At 40.4% G+C, this 26,419-nt stretch overlaps 1 protein-coding gene across 1 annotated transcript in view; it reads right to left on the minus strand.

The window, feature by feature from the left end:
• MCF2L (MCF.2 cell line derived transforming sequence like) overlaps nucleotides 1-26,419 on the minus strand; it is a 251,780-nt gene that overhangs the window by 43,297 nt on the left and 182,064 nt on the right. Inside the window, exon 5 of the mRNA XM_045007516.1 lies at nucleotides 10,506-10,596. Coding sequence (XP_044863451.1) covers nucleotides 10,506-10,596 — 91 coding nt within the window. The remainder of the gene's footprint in view (nucleotides 1-10,505; nucleotides 10,597-26,419) is intronic.

The raw sequence follows: 26,419 nt of genomic DNA on the forward strand, positions 1-26,419 counted from the left end.
ACCTTGGACTGTGAAGTGTTTGGATGATGAATTATACTGTCCAGAGCAATTATTACAGCTATGTAGTTGAAATTAATGTTATAGTTCAAGAACAGTAGATTGACAAAAAGGAGGCTTATTAAAACTTACAGGTGTAGTTCTTTTACAGTTCTCTTTTTCCATTGCCATTTGAATGCATTATGATTATCTTTTCTGGTCTGTTTGTATACCTTGCCTATTGCTAGCCATGTGAACCATTACTACCATAATTGACTCTGTCAGGAATTAGCTTAAAAGAGACCACCACAGCCAGTCTATCTGAAACAATGCTATCAAGATAAGTTTTGTCCCCTACTGCTTAGACTGAGTCACTCCACACTCAAAACTGCCCAGTAGTTTCCCCTCTCCTTCTGCATTAAGTGTAAGCTTTGTACAACTCTACTTTTGCCTACATATTTGCTCTCATCTCCACTTGCCTCCATTTCTCCTATCTGTACACTCCCTTTCCCAGTTGTAAATGGCACTCCGCATAGCAGGGAAGGCATCAGTCGGGAGGTAGTAGTTGAAGGAATATGTAAATCTTTCTATGTGAAGTGGTAACATTAGAGAACTGCTACTGTAAACATGCTGGATGGGTGCCTGCTGTTCCTCTTTATCTGAGCTCATATCATCACTAGCTAGGTAACTGCACTCTTTTTATGCCTTTTTCAGAAAGTCCTGGTGACTTGCAGAGACAAGGACGACATAAGACATTCCTAAAACACATTTTAACTTCACGAACTAGCCAACTTTAGAACGAGCAAAGACAAAAGGACAGAAAAAACCCACATCACTCCAGTCCAGCAGCATATTTGTTATGAAGCCCACTGTATAGTAAGCAGACATAACAAACCACACAGTGCTTTCTTAATAGTGCTCCATGCCAACTTATTAAGAAGTTAAACCATGGATTCATTTAATGTGTGGTTACTATGGGTTAATGTTCATTTATTGTACGTCAAATTTTTCACAAAGTAAGAGAGAGAGGAGGAAAAATATAGAACAATTTTACTTAAAAAGTTAACATTTTATACTCAGGACACAGCTATGGATTTCCAGGTCAGGAAATGAGAAAATTGGTAGAAAGAGTCCTACAATACGCAGGAAAAAAATTACTGTACATTCTTTTTCATACGACACTACCAAATCCTTGGCCATCCAGGCTGCTATTATTCATGCTGTGATGGTACCCACAACATAGTATGTCTTCTCCACACACACATTAAGACAGAGTCTCTGTCCCAAACAGCTCACAACTTAGGACTTCACTGTTATCACTATGGTGCCCGCTGTGGCCATTTGGAACATCACACCAGCACCATGGACAGACCTTGGAGCAAGGGACTAAAAGCACACCCCTCTACCGACTGAATTGCCATTAGCTATTAGCAGTAAAGGAACTGACACAGTGGAACAGTTTGAATGCCACCCAGTAGATGGCAATGGTACACAGACATATCAATCAATTCACTGCAATACCAGTAAACAGCAGCATCACATATTAACATCCTTACAGGCAGTATTAATCCATGAAGTGAGTCATTCCAGGAATAATGTTACCCTCCCATAGATAGGTTGGATATTTGTAGGATAGCCAGGCATGTGAAAGAAAGACCTCATATCTTCCTCTGCTGTCCATCATTAAGTGTCAGAAGAAGGTTCCTGAAACTTTTTCAGTTCAACATTTCCATCAGTTCTGTCATTTAAGAAGATAAATTTTCCTGGAACCACGTCTCTTTCTGGCAATTGATGCAGTGAAATTACTGCAGCCAAGATGTGCTGTCACTATCAGAGCACTAATGGAAGGTAAACATTGCCAAAAAAAGTCAGCATTCACAATATATAAACGTTTGACCTCAGAGGATCTAAATATTCACATCCATGTGCAACTGACGTAACACTTCCTCCACATACAGTATATTCCATGACCAGAACCCCTTCGGTGTGCAGGTGACTGAAACCATCTTGTATGTGTACATACTATTTACAATGGTGTTAAGAAATATTTGTGTAATAGTAATAATCATTTATATAGTGCCTCTCCTACAATGCTTCCCAAACTATATACTACATCTACCACCACTGAAATGTAGCCACCTGTGGAGTGGAAGACAGCAGCCAGCTATTCTTATTATTTAAATTATGGCTCAAAGGCCCCAATCAGAATTGCTGGCCCATTATGTGGGGTGCTGTACAAATACATAGGAAGACAGTTCCTGCCCTGAAAACGTACAATCTAATATGAAATAAGATGAAACAAAAGTCTTATAAACTACAGGAAGGAAGGAGGACAAGGGCAATGAACATAAGATTATGTGGCTAAACAGAGTTCTAGCTGAGCAACAGCTAACCTATCTTCTACCCATAGTTATAAATAAAAATAAAATTAGCTATTACCTGCTGAACAACCTAGTCATCACTGATATGTTGTGGATATTACAACATAAGTGGGTCTGATGGAGGGATTTGAATGAAGAGAGCGTAGTGACCTTACAGATTTGTTCAGGGCATAAAACTTTGCACATTGATGATAGGAGAGGATATTCTGGCATGTGACAACTCTTACAAAAAGTGCCATAGAACATTTAGCGCCTGCACAAAATGGACAGGAACTCTGTTTTCAAGGTCTCATTTGAAGTACAATAAAATGCATGGTACTCAGTTTATCTGTCTTGTATGTCTGAAAGCTGACTCAACCTGCTAAGAATTTAGCTAGCAATTCCAGGGAGTGTAGGTTTCCCAAACCTAGGGCCTGACCCCATCCCATTGTGCTTCCATTCAGGTCAATGGCAAAGCTCCCTTTGAGTTCAGTGGGAGCAGAATCAGACCCAAAGTCAACTGGAGTTTTACTACTGACTTCAGTAGAAGCAGTATTGGCTCCTGATGCCTAACCACTAACGAAACCTCAGCAGGAGTAAAACAAGTTAATACACAGAATGTCCAAGAATTTACTATATGTGCTTCTCAACATCACAGAAGGCAATGCGGTATTCTGACTGTATGATATCCATTTTTGTGGTGCTCAAGCAGAATGCTACAAACCATGAAATGAGGTTGCACTGAATAGTATTTCAAACAGTTGAATTAGGTACTTAATGTTCTGTAACTAATGTACATTGTTACTAATAGTCTCTTTACTTAACCCACACTACAGTGGCCTTCTCATAGAAACAGGGTTGTTTTTTTTTTATTAGATGGTTTTATTGATCCAAGTGATGTTTCTTGAAGGTAGGACGGTAACTCCTCACTTAAAGTCGTCCCAGTTAACATTGTTACATTGCTGATCAATTAGAGAACATGATAGTTTAAAGTTGCGCAATGCTCTCTTATAACGTTGTTTGGCAGCTGCCTGCTTTGTCCACTGCTTGCAGAAAGAGCAGCCCATTGGAGCTAGCTGGTGGGGGCTTGGAACCAGGGTGGACCAGCAGCCCCCCGTCAGCTCTCCTAAGATCCCTGTGTGGCAGCCGCCCAGCAGGCTATCAATTGCCGGGCAGTTCAGCTGTCCCTCCCCTGACTGCCATGTGCTGCTCCTGCCCTCGGCCTTGGAAATGCTCCCAGGAGCCTCCTGCTTGCTGTACAAGGGGGAAGGGAAGAGGAGGACTAATGTCAGGGTGTCCCCTTCCCCCCGCTCCTGCCTACCTCATCTCCATAGAACAGGGAGGAGACATGACAGGGCTCAGGACAGAAGGAGCTAGCTGGCAGCAGGGGCTCTCTCAACTTGCTGATTTACTTAAAAAGGCAGTGTATTTAGAGCGGGGTCAGCATACTTAAAGGAGTAATGCGCATCTCTCTCTCTCACACACACACACACACACACACACGAGTCTCTGTCTGCCATGCTGTCTCCCCTCCCTCCATTTGTGCTGCCTTGTAGAGTGTGAGGCTACATTAACAACAACGTGTTAACCCTTGAGGGCTCAGCTGTTCTAGTTAATCGTTTAGCAGTAAGGAATTCCCTGGGAAATATCCCACCCTCTGACCTCACCACTTCAACCAAGCTCCACAATCATCATTGCTGTGTATGGTATTAAATTGTTTGTTTAAAACTTATATTGTATTTATATAATATAGTCTTTTGTCTGGTGAAAAACATTTCCCCAGAACCTGACCCCCCCATTTACATTAATTCTTACGGGGAAATTGGATTTGCTTAACATTGTTTTGCTTAAAGTCACATTTTTCAGGAACATAACTACAATGTTAAGTGAGGAGTTACCGGTTTCAGTGTACAAGGGAATCTGCAATTTCTTGCAAGGTATTCTCACACCTATTACCTACAGCTATCAATAAGGAAAAAGAAAAAGAAACCCTAAATAACCAGGAATAATTTCCACAAATAGTATCTTCGAAGTCTAAAATCTTTAATTAACCTGTTTAACATTTTCCCTTAAAACGTTATTTCAGGAAGTATACTCTGCAGCCCTTTTAGAGGGACACAATTTAGTTTAGGATCAAAATTCAGGGTTTGTAATTTCTGAATTGATTTTATTTCATTAAATTAAAAATAATTCAGAGTGAGAACAGTTATTGTTTTTAAAATGTTAAAATATTCCCTGCACTGTTGTGAACCATTATGCTGGTATAGAAGAACCAAAAGTTGAAAGTACCTACAAACATAAATAGTAATGGACCAGCCTAATTTTATTGTCCAAGCAGAGTGAAATTCCCAAAGTAAACAAATAGCATAACACGATGAAAAGAAGGATACCTATTTTACATTATTTCTTTTTAATAATCTGTTCTGTATAAAGTTATTATAAAATACCTATGAGGAAGAGCTCTGTGTGTAGTTTGAACGCTTGTCTCTCTCGCCAACAGAAGCTGGTCCAATAAAAGATATTACCTTACTCTATGACTAAATCATGACAATCTCTTTAATCTCTTACGTTTAACATTCTCACAGTGCCTCCTCACTTCTGACTAGGATGGCAACGCTGTGCAAGACTCCTTCTCCAAAATCCATGTTTGTGCTCTACATTGTGTAGGCTAACAAAGACGTTTCTGAGTGGCTCTTATTTTGTGGTATGTCTGCTTACACAGCAGCTAGAACCATAGCTCCCAGCAGAGGTGGACACACTCGTGCTAGCAGAGCTTGAGCTAGCATGCTAAAAATAGCAGTGTAGACATTGTGGCTTGTGCTTTCAAGCTTAGGGGGTCAGATGGGCTCCAGCCCAAGCTGCAATGTCCATACTGCTATTATTAGCATGCTAGCTCGAGCCTCGCTAGCGTGGGTCTGTCTAACAGAGCAGGAAGGCTCGCTCCCAGCTGCAATATTGATGTACCCCTAGAGGCTACAATAAAACAGCTTATACTGGCCTAGAAGAATCCAGAATCCATTCCATGATTTACATTCTCTCCTATTACCACAGTAAACAGCTGCTACATCACTGGACCAGCCCACTCCCTGTAGTATTTATATGCACAGTGAAGCCAAAAAGAAGGTTTTGAAGGAAAATCATACTGAAAAAGATGCCAACTTTCTTGATAAGTAAAAGATGAAGGGAAATCTCCTCTTGTATGTCTGAGTCAGTGTTGCTAGATCCTGCCACAGTTATGAAGCTGTTAAAAAAAAAGTGGCAATTTGTAACACTGAATCAATACAAACAAATTAGATACACTCGCAGAATGTGTACACACACGTGTTAAAGCTCAATTATACAGAGGTCTCATGAGGCCCACACGCCACCTTTGGATAACCTTGATGGTCATCAGTTTTTCAGATTATGCAAAATCCTTTAAAAAAAAATCATACTTCTGGCTGAAACGTTCATCATCTCTGATGGTCAGAAATAACCCCTAACATGACTAGAACTGAAAGAGAGCAGAGAAAAAAAATACTCTGCGGTTGTTTGACAGCATTTTGTACAGAGACAGATTAACTGTTAGCCTTGTATAGTTAGGTGGGTCCCAATCTTGCAAGCAGATTCCATGCAGGTGGCTGGGGTGGGCCCTTATGGAGTCCACTGGCTTCAATGGTGGGGGTCATCCACATGGAGCATTGGAGACTTAGTTAGTTTCAGCTTGTGTGTGTATGAGCTTTTCATATAGCAAAGTAGAGAAAAAATAAATATAAAAAATATTGCAAAACCACACAAACTGGCTGAGGGATTCAGTGGTCAACACAGCCCCTGATACTACTTTTAGTCCCACTGGATAATCTATTCCATTTGTTCATTTAAACACACACACACCCCTCCATCTCCCTACCTTATTGTGTATCTATAGATTCCTGGCTTTGACACCATCCATGTCCAGTCCAATGGAGAACAGCAAGGCCTTTCTGATTTGGGGATTTTTTTTAACATACAGTACACCCACTAAATCAGAGCTTTCCAGTAAATGAAGATAAGTTATGTTCCCAGGAACTGTACCGTGCTTTCTATTGTCGTCTGAGTGTCCCAGACCTGGAGCACTGAAGAGCTGCCAGCTGGCTGAATGAAAGAGGAGCAGCCCACTTACTGGCTTCCCCAAGGCTTCTGTTAAGTGCTGGGAAGTAGGCTGCTCCTCTCTAGCTGGCCAGACTTGCAGAAGCCACCTTTGAGCTGCTCCCTTCCTCTTAAGTGACGGGAAGCTTCCCACTATGCTCCAGTTTGTGGAAAGCTAAAGTACCTACAAACAAAAATCAAATCCAGCTATGTTTAAAGCAGAATTTAAAGTGGATAAATTTATATATAATCTTAATGATAGCTTGGAAAGTTATTGAAATGCAAGCTTCCTATGGCACCAAAACTCAGCCTAGGATTAAGAAACTCTTGTGGAGGGTTGATAAAGAAGCATTCTATGCTTCATTACTATGCTGGATACTAAGATGATGAGCTACTGTAGAATGGGTACAGTAAACACATCACCCGGGAAGAGCAGAATTTCCACTTTCTATAGCTGACAGGTTCACAGTTCATCAATCCATGTTTTCCCCAAGGAACTACAGTACAACTTGATCTGCTGCCCAAGAGCTCAGAAAGCCTCAGGCTGCCACTGCTTTTCTTTGGTCTACTCTGACTGACAATTGGCTAATCCAAAAGACAGGTTTTAAGACTTCCCACTTTTCAACTGAATAAATAACTGCATTCAGAGATGACATCTGACAAGTATGTGAACCATCAACATGAGAGAGGCTAGAAACTGACTAGCATCACGCATTTCACATGACAAGGTCAGATCCATATTTTAGTTATTTAAAATATTTGGACTAGAATGAGAAGTCGTGAAATCTCATTTTATCTACAGTACCTCAATATATCTACATTTCCCTGTAATAACCCAAAATGTTATTCAATTTCAGTCCTTCTACATTCACTTGTATGTAGCAAGTCAGAAGACATATGCCAGAATTCCTGTATATAAAGCAGCAAGCAGATACTTCTGTTGAAACTACATTAACAGTGTAAATTGCCAGAATCATCCAACATGGTTTAATGGCAGATTCCTGCACAAGATGAGCTCTCTTATATGGGCTTATTGTTGGGAAGTTTGAGTTAGATGAGCTTAGAGGAATATCTTTAATTTGAAATTCTAGTCAGTTTAAAAAACATAATTAAAAGTAGTTCTAGGCACTAGGTCTGTCCTCAAGTTTCCCTGATAATGCTTGTAGCTTTACAACCCCATTTAAAAAGTATTTTTCTCTCCTCCTTTTTTGTGTTAAAAACCCATGTAATAAAAGAGAAAATTGACTGACTATATCAGGGAAATAGTGAAAATGTCTCTACACAAAATGCTGTTAAATTCACAATGTAAACGCCTCTGGATGACGCTGCTTGTCAGTGGCATTTCGGCGGATGCTCGTCCGCCAGCCAGTATGCAGGCACACTTAGACGCCCCGGCGGGCGCCATGGCACCTGCAGGCACCGCATTGGGAACCCTTGCATTAGCTCTTTGTTTGCCACTTACTGCCACTAATGCAGAGTCTCTGCACCTGAAACAAAATTTCATTGTGTCATTAAGTTAATTTTGTTTCGTGATTAAATGAATCTATGCAATGCAAACAAAACTTGTGTACAGGAGCAGTCCCAACAAACAAATATAAGTGAGTACATTTCTTGTTAGCAAAGTGAATTTCTAGTTAGCAGTTGCTAAAACGTTCATAAATGTCTCCCATGATACACATCCAGTCTAGTCATAATGTCACCTCTATTTAGCCACAACATTTTTATTTGGGATGGTAGAATGGAATTTTCAAATGTGTTCAGCACTGAAGACAATGGGAGTTTTGTCACTGACATCAATGGAAACAGCATTAGGCCAAAGCTGAGCATGTGTGCAACTCCAGCTAAGGAACTGTTGATTTTTTAAATTATTTTTTAAAATAGTATGCAGAACAGTAAATAACGAGAGAAGGAAACATTTATGATTCCATTGCAACAGCCTATGCATATTTGCCAGGTTCTGCCTCTTTGCTTGAAGAAGGAAGTTAAGCTTTAGACACCAGCTACCATTGCAGTCGTTGCTATTACAGGTCTCATATGTATCGTAGTGAGTAGGTATTCAGGTTCTATGTTCTGTAAAAGACAAAAATCTTCCATTTCTTCAACAGATGGAGCAGTTCATATGTACCTGGTGCTTAAAACCACAACATTAGAGCTTACTGTAAGCTATAAACTTTATCATGGCTGCTAAAGAACCCAACATCAAAGACAATTTTGCAACCAATTGTGATTTTATAACATCAAGCAGAAAAGCTGGATTTTTGGGAACAGTTCATAAACTACCGGAGAGTGAATCCCATTTCTTTAATCACCTCCAACCACTCCAAACTCAGCTCTTTTCAGGTCTCAGTAGTGGAATCTTCTCAATGCTGGATCTCAAATTTTTATGAAGTACTATCAGGATTCATTTTTGCAGCATTTTTTGATGATTTATTAAACATATTTTAACATCCAGAAATTCCAAGTCCTATTATGGGAATATGATATTGTCAAACCTATTTAAACAAATTGCTATGCTACAATGGACAAGAAGCCTTGTGGCAATGCCACAAGAACAAAGAAGCAATGCCAAGATGGCAAATAATTTGCAGCTTTGATTCTGACTTGCTTTTACCTCCCAGGAGGAGAACCGCTTACACAGAAACTGTTTACAGCTCTATGGTTTTGCACTTACTGGTAAACACTCTGAAATAATGGTAATTAATGCCAGCATGACAAGATCGAAAGAGGCAAAAAATATAAGAAAGGGTTATGATTAGTACCCGATCAGTATACAAGTTAATATTCATTTTTTATTATTAGACGTGCCTCTCTTTTGCAGCTTATGTAATAAAATAACTTGTATTGTTTAACAATTCTGTTTATATTTAATTTTTAAAAATTAATAACTAAGGTATGTTAGTTAAGTTCTGGTAATTTTTTTAAAAAAAAGTTATGAAATGCATGCTGAAACAACTTAAAACACCTGCTCTTGAATTTTCTTTGAAACCTGTTTTAAAACTATGTTAGCAGAATTAGCAGATTTTAAATGTATGTAGTATCTATCTTCTGAAATATTAAACCACAAAACTTCCTCCTATAAATGTACTTTTGTTAATGGAGTTTCATATATTTAAACAAATACTGAGACGATTTCAATTTAAAATTTCAATTTAAACCAAAACTGGCATTTTTTAAAAATCATCATCCTCATAAAAAAAACAAAGCTTGTTTGATCAGTGAAATGATCATGGCTCAGATCTATTAGCTTTGGGTTACCAGTGCAAAAGCTATTTTCCATTTGAACCTAGGTAGGGATGAAGCTACTTTGCAGACCACATTATAAGCATACTGTACACCAGGGGTAGGCAACCTGCGGCACGTGAGCTGATTTTCAGTGGCACTCACACTGCCTGGGTCTTGGCCACCGGTGGGGGGGGAGGGAAGGAGGCTCTGCATTTTATTTTAATTTTAAATGAAGCTTCTTAAACATTTTTAAAAGCTTATTTACTTTACATACAACAATAGTTTAGTTATATAGTATAGACTTATAGAAAGAGACCTTCTAAAAACATTAAAATGTATTACTGGCACATGAAACCTTAAATTAGAGTGAACAAATGAAGACTCAGCACACCACTTCTGCAAGGTTGCCGACAGGGCCGGCTCTAGCAATTTCGCCACCCCAAGCACGGCGGCACACCGCGGGGGGCGCTCTGCCGCTCGCCGGTCCCGCGGCTCCGGTGGACCTCCCACAGGCGTCCTTGCGGGAGGTCCACTGGAGCCGCCTGCCACCCTCCCGGCAACTGGCAGAGCGCCCCCCGCGGCGTGCCGCCCCAAGCACGCGCTTGGCACGCTGGTGCCTGGAGCCAGCCCTGGTTGCCGACCCCTGCTGTACACCATACCACTAGGTCTTGGTGGGTTAAATCAGAAACAGAAGTAAGAACAGTTAGAATGTATTTCCTTAACGAAAAGTTATACTGTAACGCTGGTAAAAGAAAAAAAAATGTTTACAGCATTTTATATATTAGATAGGTTCAACCAGGAAGGACCACTATAAAGGCCTTAACTGAAAAAAGAACTCACCGCTATTCGCAGTATGGAGGCTTTCACAGAGGTCCATTTGTCTTGCCTTCGATCTATGACAAGGATAAATCCAATTCCAGCATCTTGTAAACTAAGTTTGGGGGAGCAAAAAAACCTGTAGTTAAACATACAGATGAAACTGTCTGATATTCTCTAGTAATATTTCACAGTTAAAAAAAATAGTAGGTTAACCTTTCTTGTGCTGAGCCTTAAGTTGTTTATTTAAAATATACACATGAATATATCTGATATACCATTAGGAGGATGCAGCACTCCCAAAAGGATTCCATGCAGCTTGTCAGTCAGTTAAGCCGTAAATTGTGCTTATCCACAAGAGGCAAGGTTTCACATACCCTGAACAATTATTATTTCAGTGGAATATAAACCCCTTTGATTTTTCAGGATTTGTTGCCAATATAATCCATCTTTCATATAGTTTTCAGTATCACTATTCCTGGATAAAAACAAAAACATTTTCCTTTTGCATCCGTTTTCTTATTCCTTTTCTGGACTGGCTTCTTATTTTACTTGTGTCTTAATCTCTTCAAAAACTCAATCTTTTATGATCCATGCATTACATTAGTCCTTCCATCTGAAATTCTCATAGTCGTCCATGTTAGAAATCTTCTCTTAGGGCAATTGTTATATTCACCAAGGCAAAAAATCCTTAAGGCATCTAAGAGCTCAAACTCATACACTACAAAGGTAAGATAAGATGCACTTCTTTGAAATGGAAACATCTGTGAGAAAGATCACACTTGAATCCTTGTGTAAAGATGAGCTTTGTTTTTCTGCTCTGTTTAGCTTCCTGTGCGACAGTCACGGAGTACAAATAAAGAGATCTGCTCTGGTGATTTCCTATCAAAACCAATTGTGTGATGCCAGCACTTGACTGCCAGCCAATCACAACAGAATGAAAATGACAGGCAAGTACAAGATAGACTGACTTGAATTGCTATTTTTTTGGTATATTTAGCAACTTGTATATGCTATAATATATACTGTAGCAGAACACAGCAATAATTAATTTAAAGAAAACAAATATAAATTGATGCAGAATTATATAGTTTGTAGGAAGCTCTGCATGCTGTGCTTGTAAAAATTACATATGATCGTGGTTTGTTTATTGTCATATTGCAATGATGGTGCTTTTTTATTCTAGGTTTGTAAAATGATATGGAAATATTTCTTGCTTATTTAGCACTGATGGTTTATCATAAATGAGTTACATATTGTTAGCTACATTCAATACAGATAAATATTGTGTGTTATGGTGGATGAAAATTTCAGTCATTAACTGTGGTCTCCTGAATTAATATTTACTATTAATTTACTAACAGAATTTTGGGCTGTATAAGTAGGGGCATTGCCAGCATGACGAGGGACGTGATCATTCTCCTCTATTCGACATTGATTAGGCCTCATCTGGAATAATGTGTCCAGTTTTGGGCCCCATACTACAAGAAGGATGTGGTAAAATTGGAAAAAGAGTCCAGCAGAGGGCAACAAAAATGATTAGGGGGCCGGAGCACATGACTTGAGAGGCTGAGGGAACTGGGATTATTTAGTCTGCAGAAGAGAAGAATGAGGGGGGATTTGATAGCTGCTTTCAACTACCTGAAAGGGGGTTCCAAAGAGGATGGAGCTAGACTGTTCTCAGTGGTAGCAGATGACAGAACAAAGAGAAATGGTCTCAAGTTGCAGTGGAGGTGGTTTAGGTTGAATATTAGGAAAAACTTTTTCACTAGGAGGGTGATGAATCACTGGAATGGGTTACCTAGGGAGGTGGTGGAATCTCCTTCCTTAGAGGCTTTTTAAGGTCAGGCTTGACAAAGCCCTGGCTGGGATGATTTAGTTGGGGATTGGTCCTGCTTTGAGCAGGGGGTTGCACTAGATCATCTCCTGAGGTCCCTTCCAACCCTGATATTCTATGATTCTATTATAGGTTTTAGTATCCCATCCTCCTTTTCCTCACTGCAAGTTGGCCAAAAGTGCGAGCTACATATTTATCAGAGCCAAAAAGTGGAACTAGGCTTCCAAAAGTAATGAGAAAGGAAAGAAACAATAACTAACAAAGGAAAACCTTACAACATATGTATCAACCAAAACAGATTTTTTTTTTTAACCACAGAAAGGCTTCCGCTGCCCCTGAGCTTCCCAGAACCAAGACAAGCAGCCTTTAACTCATATTTCTGGTTTAGGATAACTGTATCACTGGTACATACAGCTTTTGAGCATTTAACTCATAAGCTTGACCAATCCACTCTATCTGAGGTGGATTCTAGCCCTGTAAATTTACCAGTACATGAACTCTCACAAAATATGCAAACATTCAAATAATCAGCTGTAGCTTATTTTGGGGTTCATGATGCTTTACATTTTTGATTAGTATTCTTACTTTTTTAACCTATATGCTCCACCTAGGGAATGCTGATATCCCATTAGGTCAGATTCGGAATGTTAATTCATTTAATTATTAAATGGATAAGAAAATTCTGTTAATGCCTGAGGCCATGTGGTTCACTATACCACACATGGCTAACTCTCTCACTAAACACCTGAGGGTTCTAACAACAGGACGCACTCCAGGATGCTGAGGATCAAGTGAGTCATCTCCACAACACATGCCAGTAGATCAGAGTCAAGGAACCTCAGGGTTGCTCCTGCATCCACTCTAAGGCCCTGATCCTGCAAGCTGTTCTGCACATGCAAATCCTGCATGGAGCCACAGGGACCACTCATACATAGCTTTCAGATTGGACATCTCAAAAGTATGGCCACTATCAGTTTACAATTTTGTATTGTAACAGTTGGAGTTTGTTTCTTTTTCTATTTTGGAGGAAACCCACTTTCCCTGTTTTTCAAAGCAATAACATTTCTATTAAGAACATAAGAACATAATATTCAAATCAAACTTCTTGTCTTAAAATTCTACAGACAATACACCATGCAGGGCATCTATTTTTTGCTGAATATTCACCCGCAGACTTTCAGATACAAAACACTGTAGCAGGGTTTAATACTTGAACTACAAGAGAATTTTCATTAACTGTCTATTACTGCAGTAGCTGGGGCTGTGTAAAATTTACCATTTCTTCTTGGAAATCATGTGTGGGCACAAAAACAAAACAAACAACAACTGGAAATACTAATAATCATAACAATGTTCCTCCTAATGGCTCTGAAGATTTGCAAGATATCAGACCTTACACATGCCACTGGTCCAAGACTCAATACTAACAGTGTGATTTTGAGGAGGAAATTCCACATAATCTGGAAAAATACATACATTTCTTAAGCAATTTTATTTAAAAAATGGCAGCTGTTTGAAATGGCTCAGAGGTTTGGAATTTAGACTAAGTCCAGTGAAAGATGGATCAATAGGCAGAGGGCATGTAAGATGGTCAAAAGTACATGACAAACACAAGTTTGAGAAGCTGTAGCAAATCTACGCTGAGCATATATGAACTGCAATTTTTATAGGCTAATAAAGTAGCCAAATTTGAATGGATTTTCACAGGGATAGCATAGGCCACCCATTTGCCAAATTCCAAGTCACTGCTCCAAACCTTGGTGGTGCTAGAGTTTTTCAAATAAAAGGCTGATAGAATATTTTTTAAACATTGACAGAACAACTGATTTCCCCCTAATCTAGGTCTCCAACTGCAGAACCATTTGGGTTGAAATTTTCCAAACAGACTCAACAGAAAGCATGGAAAATTTCAGCCAAAAAAACTAACATTTGTGAAAATTATAAGCAACTGGAACCTGGTATTAGAATAGGAAGTTATGGGCAATCTTAATAATAGGCAGAGCAGATTAGACCCTGTTTTCACTGAATATACATATAACCTGATATTAGTTTATACATATTTCTTTTATGTACTTTATTTGTATTCTGAAAGGCAATTTATAAATGTATAAAACTCAAAAAATCACCAAGCAGACAATTCGCTCCCTCCATCTCCCATCCTTCCCAAAAATAAATAAAAATACACCAGGAAGTCTGCATCATTCTCTATACTCTGCATAATTATAAGCAGACAGAACAGAACAGGACTTAGAAAAAAAGAGTAGCTAAAAAGGCACTGAATCAACTATATTAGTAGTGCTCCCAGACTACAGGTAGGAAGGGGTGGAAGGAAGAGTGAAGGGAGGGAGAAGAAAGTAAATTGGACAAAAATTATACCCTAGGCTGGGTCTCACCTTTCTAAGGCCAGTATCCCATAATGCAGTGCCAGATGGCTGAGGGGTACTGAAATAACCCCTTACTCCCTTCCCTGCAAGCACATATCTCAGACAGTGTACAGTAATGGATGAAGTTTTCATTCAGTGAATGTTCTGCTTTATGCTATGGGGACATCTCCCGCCTTTGTCTTCTGTTGTAAGATTTATGATCTCATGTACCAGGGGAAAGGGTGGGAGAGCTTATAGCACATGCTGTTTCACAAAGCAACTGTCCCCTATGGCGTGTGGAAGCAATCATGTATTCATCATTTGAAAGATCCTTACATTTCTCCAAGGTATGGGTGGTGATAACTGGTACATATCTAAGATGTCAAAAGTTTCTGCTGCTTTTATACTGTTGCATGAGTATTGCTTACATATATTGCTCTTCACACTGACAACAACAGAGATCGCCTTGCTACAGTAACTCACTAAAGCAGAGATCAGACATTTCAAACGGAGGACAGGATTACATCATTTTTGACCTACATAACTAAATGATGTGGATTTAATGAAGTGTATTTCAGTATCGACAAGTTGCTTTTTTTTTAATTAAAAACAAATGGAAGTTAATTGACAATGCATGTCAGTTATTCTCTGCCCTTACCATATCTGCCTGGTTATACTAATGTGCTAGGTATTTAAACTTTCCACAGATGAACAAACATTTTGTCAGTGACACTTCGGTGAGCAAGGACCATCCTTTTGTTCTGTGTTTCACCAGCACCTAGCACAATGGGGTCCTAGTTATTGAATAGGTGCCTAGTGGCAACAGTTATACAAATAATAATAGCGGTATTCAATGAGGAACCAGTACTGTGACCAGAACACCAGGGTGACATGTTTACAGTAATCTGTGTTCCTAAGCAGGTGAGTTGTTATATACTGAGCAAGCTGGAGCTCTCTCAGGACCCCCGATTTCATTCTCAGATACAATGCCTTGCAATGCCTGGAGGTAACGGACAAACTGATTGCCAAGGCAGATCTTCATGAGTCAAGAGATACCAGAGTCTCCTGGCACCTTTGATGGTAGAAGGCATTTCCAGCACATGTGGCTATCTGAAGTCAGAGATCATTCTTCATTTGCTTCTTATGAGAAGACTAGGAATGGTAATCAGCATCACTACTCTCATTTGCCTTGTTTAGGAATAGGTGATTAGAAACCAGGTAACTGGCAAGATTTGTTTCCAGGGGGAATAAAGAGTCCTGATCTTTAAAAGTTTCAATGGGCAGGACCTGAACTACCTCAAAGATCTGCTAAAATGTCTGCATTCCTCAGACAATGAAAGCATTGGCTACAAGCATGAGACTCTTGGGAGCAGTGGACAAAACCTTCTCTCACCAGTCAGCTTGTGGCTCTGGAAAAAGAACAGGAGTACTTATGACACCTCAGAGACTAACAAATTTATTTGAGCATAAGCTTTCGTGGGCCCACAGCAACTAAAATAAATCCTTTTATATGTACTAGTAACTAGAAGAGAAGCAAGAATCTACTCATCCACTTTATGTAAGCTTTGTAAAACACTCGAAAACGTGGGGATGACTATGGTATAAATTAGGTAAAATAGAACTCTCCTCTACAGCAACTTCAGCTTAAAGAAAATAGGTCAGATGCAAAACATTAGGGTGTTATGTAATTTAATTGAAAATACTAGGGTGCTATGCAGCATACTAAAAATATTAGAAGAAATTCATACCTTAAGGTAATACACTATAGAACCCAAACTGCAAGATCAAGACCACTAGCTAGACACTGAACAACTGCATCTGAAGAGGTCTCACTTTATTAATTTGTTCTCCATCAAAGATCACCACCACTTCAGAATTGGCTTTTTTTTAATTTTTAAAAAACCTGTTTAGGTTCTTATACCGCATCCACCACTGTGGTATTTGAGTATCTAACAAATTTCTTGACGTGAACTCCGTAAGTTGTCTTGTATCTAGCTCTCTACCTCTCCATTCTGTTGGGAGTTTATGTTTTGATCCAGTGAAGTAGGACTGATAACCATCTAAAACAGGCAAAAGTCAAGGGCAGTTAACTTGGGAAATTATTGCTTCAAAAGAGTGAAATTGTCTTGCACCTTCTTCTGTAAATGATGGAATAATGAGGTTCTGCATTCTCCATAAAGCTCTACTTTGAATGCTTCAGGACTTGGACCTTGGAAATGGTTCTATAACTCATAATACTAGTTCTGGCTTCACTGTAGAAACCATCTAGTTAGGTTCACTTTAGAAATAATAAGCACTAAGAAGTAATGTTATTAGGTGAAGATGTATGTTGTTTTGGTCCTTCACTTGGCTAAGGCAAACTTTCTAGAGTCAACAGTTACTAAGATGATATGTTATGCATGTTTTAAAATATGAAGTCTAAATTGAACACTGAACTTTGTAATGCTGTAGACGTTTTAGACACTTTACCATGTAAAAACTGTATTAATTAAAAGCTTTTTAAGCAGTTTTCTTAAGGGATAGGCTGAGACACAAAATATTAGAATAGTTTCAAAACTACCTTAAAATTTTTTAAATATCTAAATGATGAAATAATTTAAAAGCAAAATACAGTATTCTTTCTCTGTCATTTACCATGAACAGGAGAAAGTGTAGGACTGGCCTTGAAATCTTCTGATGAAGTGGCTCCCTTCAATTTTTTCTTTTTATCCTCCCACACATTCAGTCCCTCCTTTTCACTTTCCAGGTAGTGTCCACCTTTTCACTTTCCATGGAAGTTATATTGGTGGCATCCTTAAATCAGGTCCTAAGTACATCTGTTGTCTTCTTACCATATTTGATGCTTTAGATTGGTTTGGTCTGCCTTAGAATTTCTGATGTTAAAAGAAACTTTTTTCTAATGGACTCAAGATCTTCCACAAGCATTTTCTTTGAAATGAGTTTACCTTCTTATCAACATTTGTTAATAGATTTTCATGACTCTGCTCTGTAAAGGAGGACAGACAATACTGATGTTAAAAATTCGTAATTTTGTGTCAGTGCTAATCATACTACTTTTCCAAATCTTTTCAAGTTTATGGAAGTTGTTTGCTGGTTTTGATATTCTTTGCTTGACATCTAGCATAGAGTCACCATCAGAGGTAGTCCATTTTTTTTCCAAGGTCCAAATTTCTTGGTTGAGGTATAGTCAAGGTCCAGACCCCAGAAAAAACAACAAACAATAATGAAAATACTAAGTAAATAAAAAGATTTTGGGGTCCGTTCAAAAGCGTCTGGCGGTCCAGATTAGGCCCACAGTCTGCCTATTGACTATCCCTGCTGACATCATTGCATATCTCCCTCCCTAGACAGGTAAAATGACATACATCTTCTAGTGTTTCTTCATCCACTTGAATGGTTACTTTTGGAACACTGATAGCAATATATCTTGTCTTCCTGTTGTTGATGAATACACCAACTTGTTCTGCTGTATCTGCCAGAGGGTGGGTCTTTTCTTCCATAAAGTGGTGTGTTGAACTAAGCAAGACAATGCCATCAGCAAAAAAAAAAAAAGAGGTCATCCAATTGTTCATCATCATTTGTCCATACAATTCCTTGGTTGCTTTCCGTGGTTACTTTCCTCATGAATAGCCAACGACCATTGCAAATAATAATGGGGACATAATACACCCTTACCATACTCCAGATGTCTCTGCAAACCATTGGCTGATATGGTCACCATCTCTGACTGCACATTTGCCATCATCATATAGATCCTTGATTATTCTAATTATTGTTGCTGGTATTCCATAGTATGCCTTAATTTTCCAAAGACTGTCTCTGTGTATACTGTCACAAGCCTTATGGAAATCTATAAAATTTATCACAAGAGGTGCTTACTATGCTCACTTTGTTCTATCATATGTCTGAGAACAATTCGACGAAGTGGGTATTCACCCACGAAAGCTCATGCTGCAAAATGTCTGTTAGTCTATAAGGTGCCACAGGATTCTTTGCTGCTTTAACAATAATATGGTCTCACATGAGCTCAGTAGTCTAAAACCTACTTGTTCTTCTCTAAGGAGGACAGTTTGTTTCTTGATACATTCCAGGATGATGAATCACATTACTGTTAGTGCCTTGAAAAATTTTGTGCAACTTCTCCAGTGACTGCAGTTGGTAAGGTCACCCTTCTTTGGAAATTTTACTATAAGGCATCTCTTCCACTGGGTGGGGTTCTTTTCTTCATTCCATATTCTACCCAATTGACAGGAGGGCTGTTTCATCACTTGTTGAAAATCTCTGCAGTAATGTTATCTCCAGCAGGGCCCTCCCTAGCTATTCTGGGGCCCTACGCAGCCCCACCCCCATCCCCCACAGGGTGTGTATGTGGGGCCCCAGGCCTCTGCAGGGAGGAGCGGGGGGGGGCAGGCAAGGAGCAGGAGGTGGGGCGGGGGCAGGGAAGAGGCGGGGGCCCTGGGGAAAAGCTGGATAGGGGCTGGAGCAGCAGGCAGATGCGCAGGGCACCAGGAAATTTGGTGTCCCATATTTCCTAGTGCCCTACGCAGCTGCATACTTTGTGTATGAGTAAGGACAGACCTGCTCTCTAGCTGCTTCCCCATTTTTGAGCTTACTGATGGCTTTTCTAACTTCTTCCATAGTAATATCTCCTAAATCTGTATCAAGCTCTAGAGTGGTAGATCTGCATCACATATTTCTAATAGTTTGCTTGGGCTTAGTTTATTTAAAATAGTCAGAAAACGTTCTGCCCAGCTTTTCCTTTGCTATTCTTCTGTACTAAGAGTCTTTCCATTTGCATCTTTAATAGGGCCTCTAGTACTGCTAAAGTTTCCCGTGAGCTATTTGATTGTCTTGTACAAGGTTATAAGATCACTTCTTTGGCTAGCATCTTCAGCCTCTGGACATTTTCTATCAATATAGGCCCTTTTATATTTTCTAGCACTCCTTGGGGGGGGTGTTATATATTAAGAGTGGTACAGTATCTTAACCCTCAGAACAAAAGCAGAAAGGTATCCATCCTTTTGGACAGCTAATTTTGCTGCTAGCCTCCAAAGGTCTGTAATTTTGACATACTACTGAACCCATTTTAAGCATTTACTTCTCTTTTTAATTTTTTTCTGCCCAAATATTACTGTTTTTATGGCACACAAAGAATTTTAGGTTTGTATACATCTCATTATATTGGTGGCAAAAAAATAATATAGGTAGAAAGCAAATATAATGAAACCATTTCCCCAGTGCTAACTATAAATACAACTGTATGATATCATGACACTTAACTGGTTAGACAGAAAATAACTTAGGGCCAAATTCTTTCCATGGATGTGTGGTATGAGACTCTCAGCGAGGTCACACATCTGAGGGCAAAATTGTTTCTAATAAGTAATAATAATGAGTCACTGCAGCATAAAATTAAAAGATCCAGATAAACTCTTTAAATATCTGGCAGGTCCACAGAGCTATGTGCATAGCTGTCTCCTTAAGCAAACTATACCCTCATATTTCAAATCTGATTCATGTTGGTGACTGGTCACCTCAAACTCTACAATCCAAAAGATGTATAGCATCATCCTGATCTTTGAACAGAAATTTAATCTTTTGGTGAATCGTCATGAATTTAACTGTATATAATCCATCATAATTTCATATGGCAAATTTATGGAGAATGTGAGAAGCCTGAAAATAGAAATATTTCTTTAAAAGTTTTGTGTTAATTCTTTCAGCTTGCGGGCCATGAGACATTTTGTTTACATTGACCATCCTCAGGCACGGCCGTCTGGAGCTCCCAGTGGCTGCGGTTCGCCATTCCTGGCCAATGGGAGCTGCAGAAAGCAGTGGCCAGCACATCCCTGTGGCCCACACCTACCATCCCCTCTATAAACTTATCAAGCGGAGTTCTGAAGCCAGTTAGGTGTTTTGCCCCCACTGCTCCTCTTGGGAGGCTGCTCCAGAACGTCACTCCTCTGATGGTTAGAAACCTTTGCCTAATTTCAAACCTAAACTTGTTGATGGCCAGTTTATAGCCATTTGTTCTGGGTCCACATTGGTGCTTAACTTTAATATCTCCTCTCCCTCTTCTATTTATCCCTCTGATGTATTTATAGAGAGCAATCGTATCTCCCCTCAGCCTTCTTTTGGTTAGACTAAACAGGCCAACTTCTTAGAGTCTCCTCTCATAAAGTAGGTTTTCCATTCCTCAGATCATCCTAGTAGCCCTTCTCTGCACCTGTTCCAGTTTGAATTCATCTTTCTTAAATGTGGGAGACCAGAATTGCACACAGTACTGCAGATAAGGTATTATCAGTGCCTTGTATAATGGTACTAACACTTCCCTGTCTCTAATGCAAATACTTCACCTGATGCATTCCAGGACCCTGTTAGCCTTTTTCATGTCCGCATCATGTTGAGGGCTCAATCATCCTGTGACCAACCAATACACCCAGGTCTCTCTCCTCCTCTGTCACTTCCAACTGATAAGTCCCTCGCTTATAGCAAAAATTCTTGTTAGTTCCTAAATGCATGACCTTGCACTTTGCACTATTAAATTTCATTCCATTTCTATTACTCCAGTTTACAAGGTCATCCAGATCTTCTTGTATGGTATTCCAGTTCTTCTCTCTATTGGGAATACCTCCCAACTTTGGGTCATCTGCAAATTTTATTAGCACACACCCACTTTTTGTGCCAAGATCAGAAATAAAAATGTTAAATAAGATTGGTCCCAAGACTGATCCCTGAGGAACTCCACTAGTAACTTCCTTCCAGCCTGACAGTTCACCTTTCAGTATGACCTGTTATAGTCTCCCCTTTAATAAACTCCTTATCCACCTTTCAGTTCTCATATTAATCCCCACCTTCTCCAGTTTAATAATTTCTCATGTGGAACTGTAACAAATGCTTTACTGACATCCCGGTAGATAAGATCTACTGCATTTCTTGTGTCTAAAAAAAAAATCAGTTATCTTCTCAAAGAAAGATATTAGTAACTTTGTTACTACCTCTTGAATATAACAATTGAAACAATTGTAGAAAAATCTACAATTACTTTCAATCATTTCAGCTACTTACTTTTTGCAGTTCACCAAGCTTGGAACAGATCATTTAACTTTAGGAAACATCCTAACAGACCTTTCTTATCTTAATCAGCTGTTAATCACTCGGTTTATAAACAAAATTCTATGAGTACTTGTGGCACCTTAGAGACTAATAAATTTGGGCATAAGCTTTCGTGGGCTAAAATCCACTTCATCAGCCCATGAAAGCTTATGCCCAAATAAATGTGAGAGGGCTTGGCTACACTTGAGAGTTGCAGCGCTGGTGGAGGCTTTCCAGCACTGCAATTAGTAACTGTCCACACCTGCAAGGCACATCCAGCGCTGCAACTCCCTGGCTGCAGCGCTGGCTGAACACCTGGTCTGCTTGGGGTGTAGCGAGTGCAGCGCTGGTGATCCAGCGCTGCTCGTCAAGTGTGGACACACACCAGCGCTGTTATTGGCCTCCAGGGTATTAGGAGATATCCCAGAATGCTTTTAAGTAAATTACTCTCTTTTGTTTTGTTATGCAGCCTCTCTTTGTTTTGTTGTGAACTCGGAGCTCCCGGAGCTGCTTATCTAAACAAACACAGCTCCTGTTTGCTGTGATCAATCTGTAAGTGACTGTGAACAATCAAATGAGATAACCCCCTGCCTACCTCATTCACAGGGGTTGAGTGTTTGTTTGATGAGAGAAACGGGGGGTGGGGTGGGGGAGAAAGGGAGTCCGTGCTGCTTATCTGGTCTGCAGGCTGTTTGCAATTAAGAGTAAGGGGTTTGGATAATTTTCTGATTTTCAAGGCAGGGAGCTAATACACAGTGTCGGCTCCAAAAATCCACTCTCTCTCTCTCTCTCCCCCGCTCCCTGTCACACTACACACGCTACACCCCACCCCCCTCTTTTGAAAAGCACGTTGCTGCCACTTGAACGCTGGGATAGCTGCCCATAATGCATCACTCCCAACAGCGCTGCAAATGCTGCAAATGTGGCCACACACCAGCGCTGTAACTCTCAAGTGTAGCCAAGCCCTTAGTCTCTAAGGTGCCACAAGTACTCGTGTTCTTTTTGCTGATACAGACTAACATGCAAACAAAATTCTGACTCCCTGCCTCAGGGGCGCAAGCTGGGAGCAGTCTGTCTCCTCTATTGCACATCAAGGCTGCCTGCTTGAGGCTGGCAGGTTTTTTTTGGTTTTGTTTTTTTAAAAAGAAAAAAAAAATCAGACTGTCAGGGTTGGAAGGGACCTCAGGAGGTCACCTAGTTCAACCCCCCTGCTCAACGCAGGACCAATCCCCCAACGGCCCCCTCAAGGGTTAAACTCACAACCTTGGTTTAGCAGGCCAATGCTCAAACCACTGAGCTATCCCTCCCCCTATCCTCAATGTCTCTCCCTCCTCCCCAAAATCCACTGATGGATTTAACCTTGCTTAATGCAATTCCTGGCTTTGATGAGACTTGTAGGCTGGAGATTCCTGCTTACAAAAATATCAAGAAAGAAGTGGACCATACTTTGCCTGTGCTGCAGTTTTGGAACTCAGTGGAAGCAGAATCTCCCATCTCTCAAGACTAGCTCGACGCTGTCTGACAGTTCCAACAAACTCATGGATGCAGAGAGAGCTACGTCTAAACATGGACAGGTGTTTTCAGAGCGGAGACAGGGAATGAAGACAGACAGTTTCAGAATGCTCCATGCTCACATTCAGTTAGTGATATTTGAAACCAGCACTCCCCCACCCTCTGCTTTTGTTAACTTGAGGGCTTTACATGTTGATATTTTGCCATATTAAAACACATATTCATGATTTGTTACAATACTATGAAATTTAAGGTTGAAATATCTGAAACAGTGAAATTCAAGTTTTTAAAAATTGTTATGACTGAAATTTACAAAAATGGGCTGTGAATTTGGTAGGGCCGTGCTTACGAGGTATCATTTGAAAATTATTAACTTACAGATCATTAATATTCTTGCATCATATATTTACATGTCATGATGGGTATTAAGAGTTATAGAGATATGCTGGAATGAGAACTAAAATGTGTTCAAACCAGGTGTGTCGGGGGAGATGTTAAACAGGTGGGTCTATCCTAAGCAAAGACCCATCACACTAACAAGTGGGGGAGAAGACAGCATGGAGTCTACAGCCAGCACAAAAGAGAAGCTTAGTCTGGGTTTTACTTTCCAGAAGAATCCATTTCAAAGGTTTATTGGTCTATAAAGATGGGGTAGGGGGAGGGGAAGAACCTTAAGTGTTCAGCAGCTGAATCGACTGACTACTATATGCTACATTACTGTATTATAAAAGTGTATGGAGTGAGGTCTTTTCTGAAAGCTAATGATGCGCTTGTGATTAATATAATTGTGAAATGTATTATTAAACACAACATGAGGAATTATGGATACTCACTGATATTAGGCTTTACAGTCTGCCCAGGCAGGAGGGAATGCCACAGCTATCTACCTGTCTATGTAAATTAAGCATGGTGGAATGAGAAACAATGCAAGCCTCATTTACACAGAAATCATGCAGGGGATGCAAAGCCCACAGGAAGGGAAGAACAGCATAAAATCATCCTACCTCTTGAAACAAAGTAATTGAACTCTGGGAGATATAAACAAGGACAGACGCCACCTTTGACATCCATTACTAGACAGACATGAGAGGCCACAGTTTTTGCAAGCTGAGAAAGATGGATCCTCAATCCAGGGCAGGGGGGTTGAAGTTCCTGGAACTGAATATAGGTGAGAATCCTACTTAGGTAAAGACCTTCACCTAAGAGGACAAGGGAAGCCAATGCCTTGTACTTTTGTGGAAGGTCCTGACACAGGAAAAGCCAGCCACGGCTGGGAAGAATGACGACTGATGAGAGAAACAATCTTGAACAAAGGCTGTAGAGCTTGCTAAATTAAGGTTTAGACTTTTAGATGTTTGTTTTCACTTTTATTTGTTTGTAAACCCTTCTAACTTTATTCCTTTTACTTGGCATCACTTAACCGAGGTCCTGTTGTTAATACATTTCTTTTATTTTACTATAATTCAACTCAGTGCTGCATTTAAAGGAAAGGATGGATTCACCCCAGTCAGGTTAATAAGATGTGATGTATTTTTTGCATCTTTAGAACAAACAAACCTTATTATATCTCTGAGCTGTACAGGAGAGAGCTTGACACTTCAGGGCACATAGTTTTGGGGAAATTTGGAACTGTGGTGTGTGTTGGGATCACCCTGCTGGTTGTAACCAAGGCTGGCGGAAGCCAGAATGAGGTAGTGGGGCTGCAGCCAGGCTGCTGGGGTCAGGGCAGCTGACCCAGAGCTGTCTAGCACACAGACACTCAGGATGTGACCCGCATGCTGGTAGGCTGCCTGTGAGCAGCCCAGGTTGGGAGCTACAGCAGCAAAGCATTGTGAGGCACCTAGGATTGCAGGAATTAAGGTGAAAACCCCTTAATGGTCTAGATTTGCACCCCTGAACTGTGACAGTCTGTGACATAGGAGCCGACTCCGTGGGTGCTCCGGGCTGGAGCACCCACGGGGAAAAATTAGTGGGTGCTCTGCACTCACTGGCAGCCAAGCTCCCCACCCCACTGCAACTCCTCCCTCCTTTGAGCATGCGGTGTCCCTGCTCCTCTGCCTACCTCCCAGCGCTTGCCACCGCCAAACAGCTGTAGCAAGCTCCAGGAGGGAGGGGGGAGGAGCAGGAATGTGGCGTGCTCAGGGGAAGAGGTGGGGCTGGGGCGGGGAAGGAGTTGGAATAGGGGCAGGGACTTTGGGGAAGGGGTTGGAATGGGGGTGGGAGGGGCAGGGGTGGAGTTGGGGCAGGGCAGAGGGGAGTCACGCTCTCACTGGCGCCATAGAAGTCGACACCTATGGTCTGTGACACATACTTATCCACCTCTCTCATAGGTATGTTGTAAGTTTTAACTAGTTAGTGCCTATAAAGTGTTCTGAACAAGTAGACCACTATACAAATGTGAGTAGATGATGATAATTAATCACTTATTGGGTCATTTCAATTCTCTCTCATTGTCAGCTCAGAACTTTCTGCAGCACTTCTAGAACATCAACAAAGGAAAGGGGAAGAAAAAAAATTTAGCTCACACAGAGTATATCTACAATGAGCTGGGTGTGTGATTCCCAGCTTGAAAAGACATATCCCCACCAGCTCTGTAGTGTGTAGCCACAGCAGCAAAATGGTGTGAGGGTCCAGCTACCCCTCCTACATGCACAGCATCTCAGATGGGGCCATACTCAGGGCAGCTAAAGCTGCTGTTGCCTCTGCTATACTCTTTCTAGCACGCGCGCTCAGTCAGAGCTAAAGCTAGGAATTATAGTCTCCTAAAGTCTCCTCAAGCTAGGAATTATAGGCCCAACTCCAAGTGTAGACGTACCTACAACCACAGCTAGAGCATTACAGACACTCCCTGGGTTATGCAAACCCGACTTATGCAAATCTGCACTTATGGAAAAAGTTCCATAAGGTTTTGGGTTTTTTTGGCACGTGTAATGTTAACACATTCCCGACTTAGGCAAAATTCAAGTTATGCAAGGCGTTCTGAAATGGAATGCTTGCGTACGTCGGGAAGCATCCATATTCAAGCCTAAAGTTGCCAATTGATGTGCATGCAATGTTCCACCTAAAAATGATCTACAATGAACTTGTGGTAAAAGCATATTTATGAATGTCAACAGTTCTGGGGATCTGCT

This window comes from Mauremys mutica, chromosome 1 (genome assembly GCF_020497125.1).
Source record: "Mauremys mutica isolate MM-2020 ecotype Southern chromosome 1, ASM2049712v1, whole genome shotgun sequence".
In the NCBI taxonomy this organism is placed as follows: Eukaryota; Metazoa; Chordata; order Testudines; family Geoemydidae; genus Mauremys; species Mauremys mutica.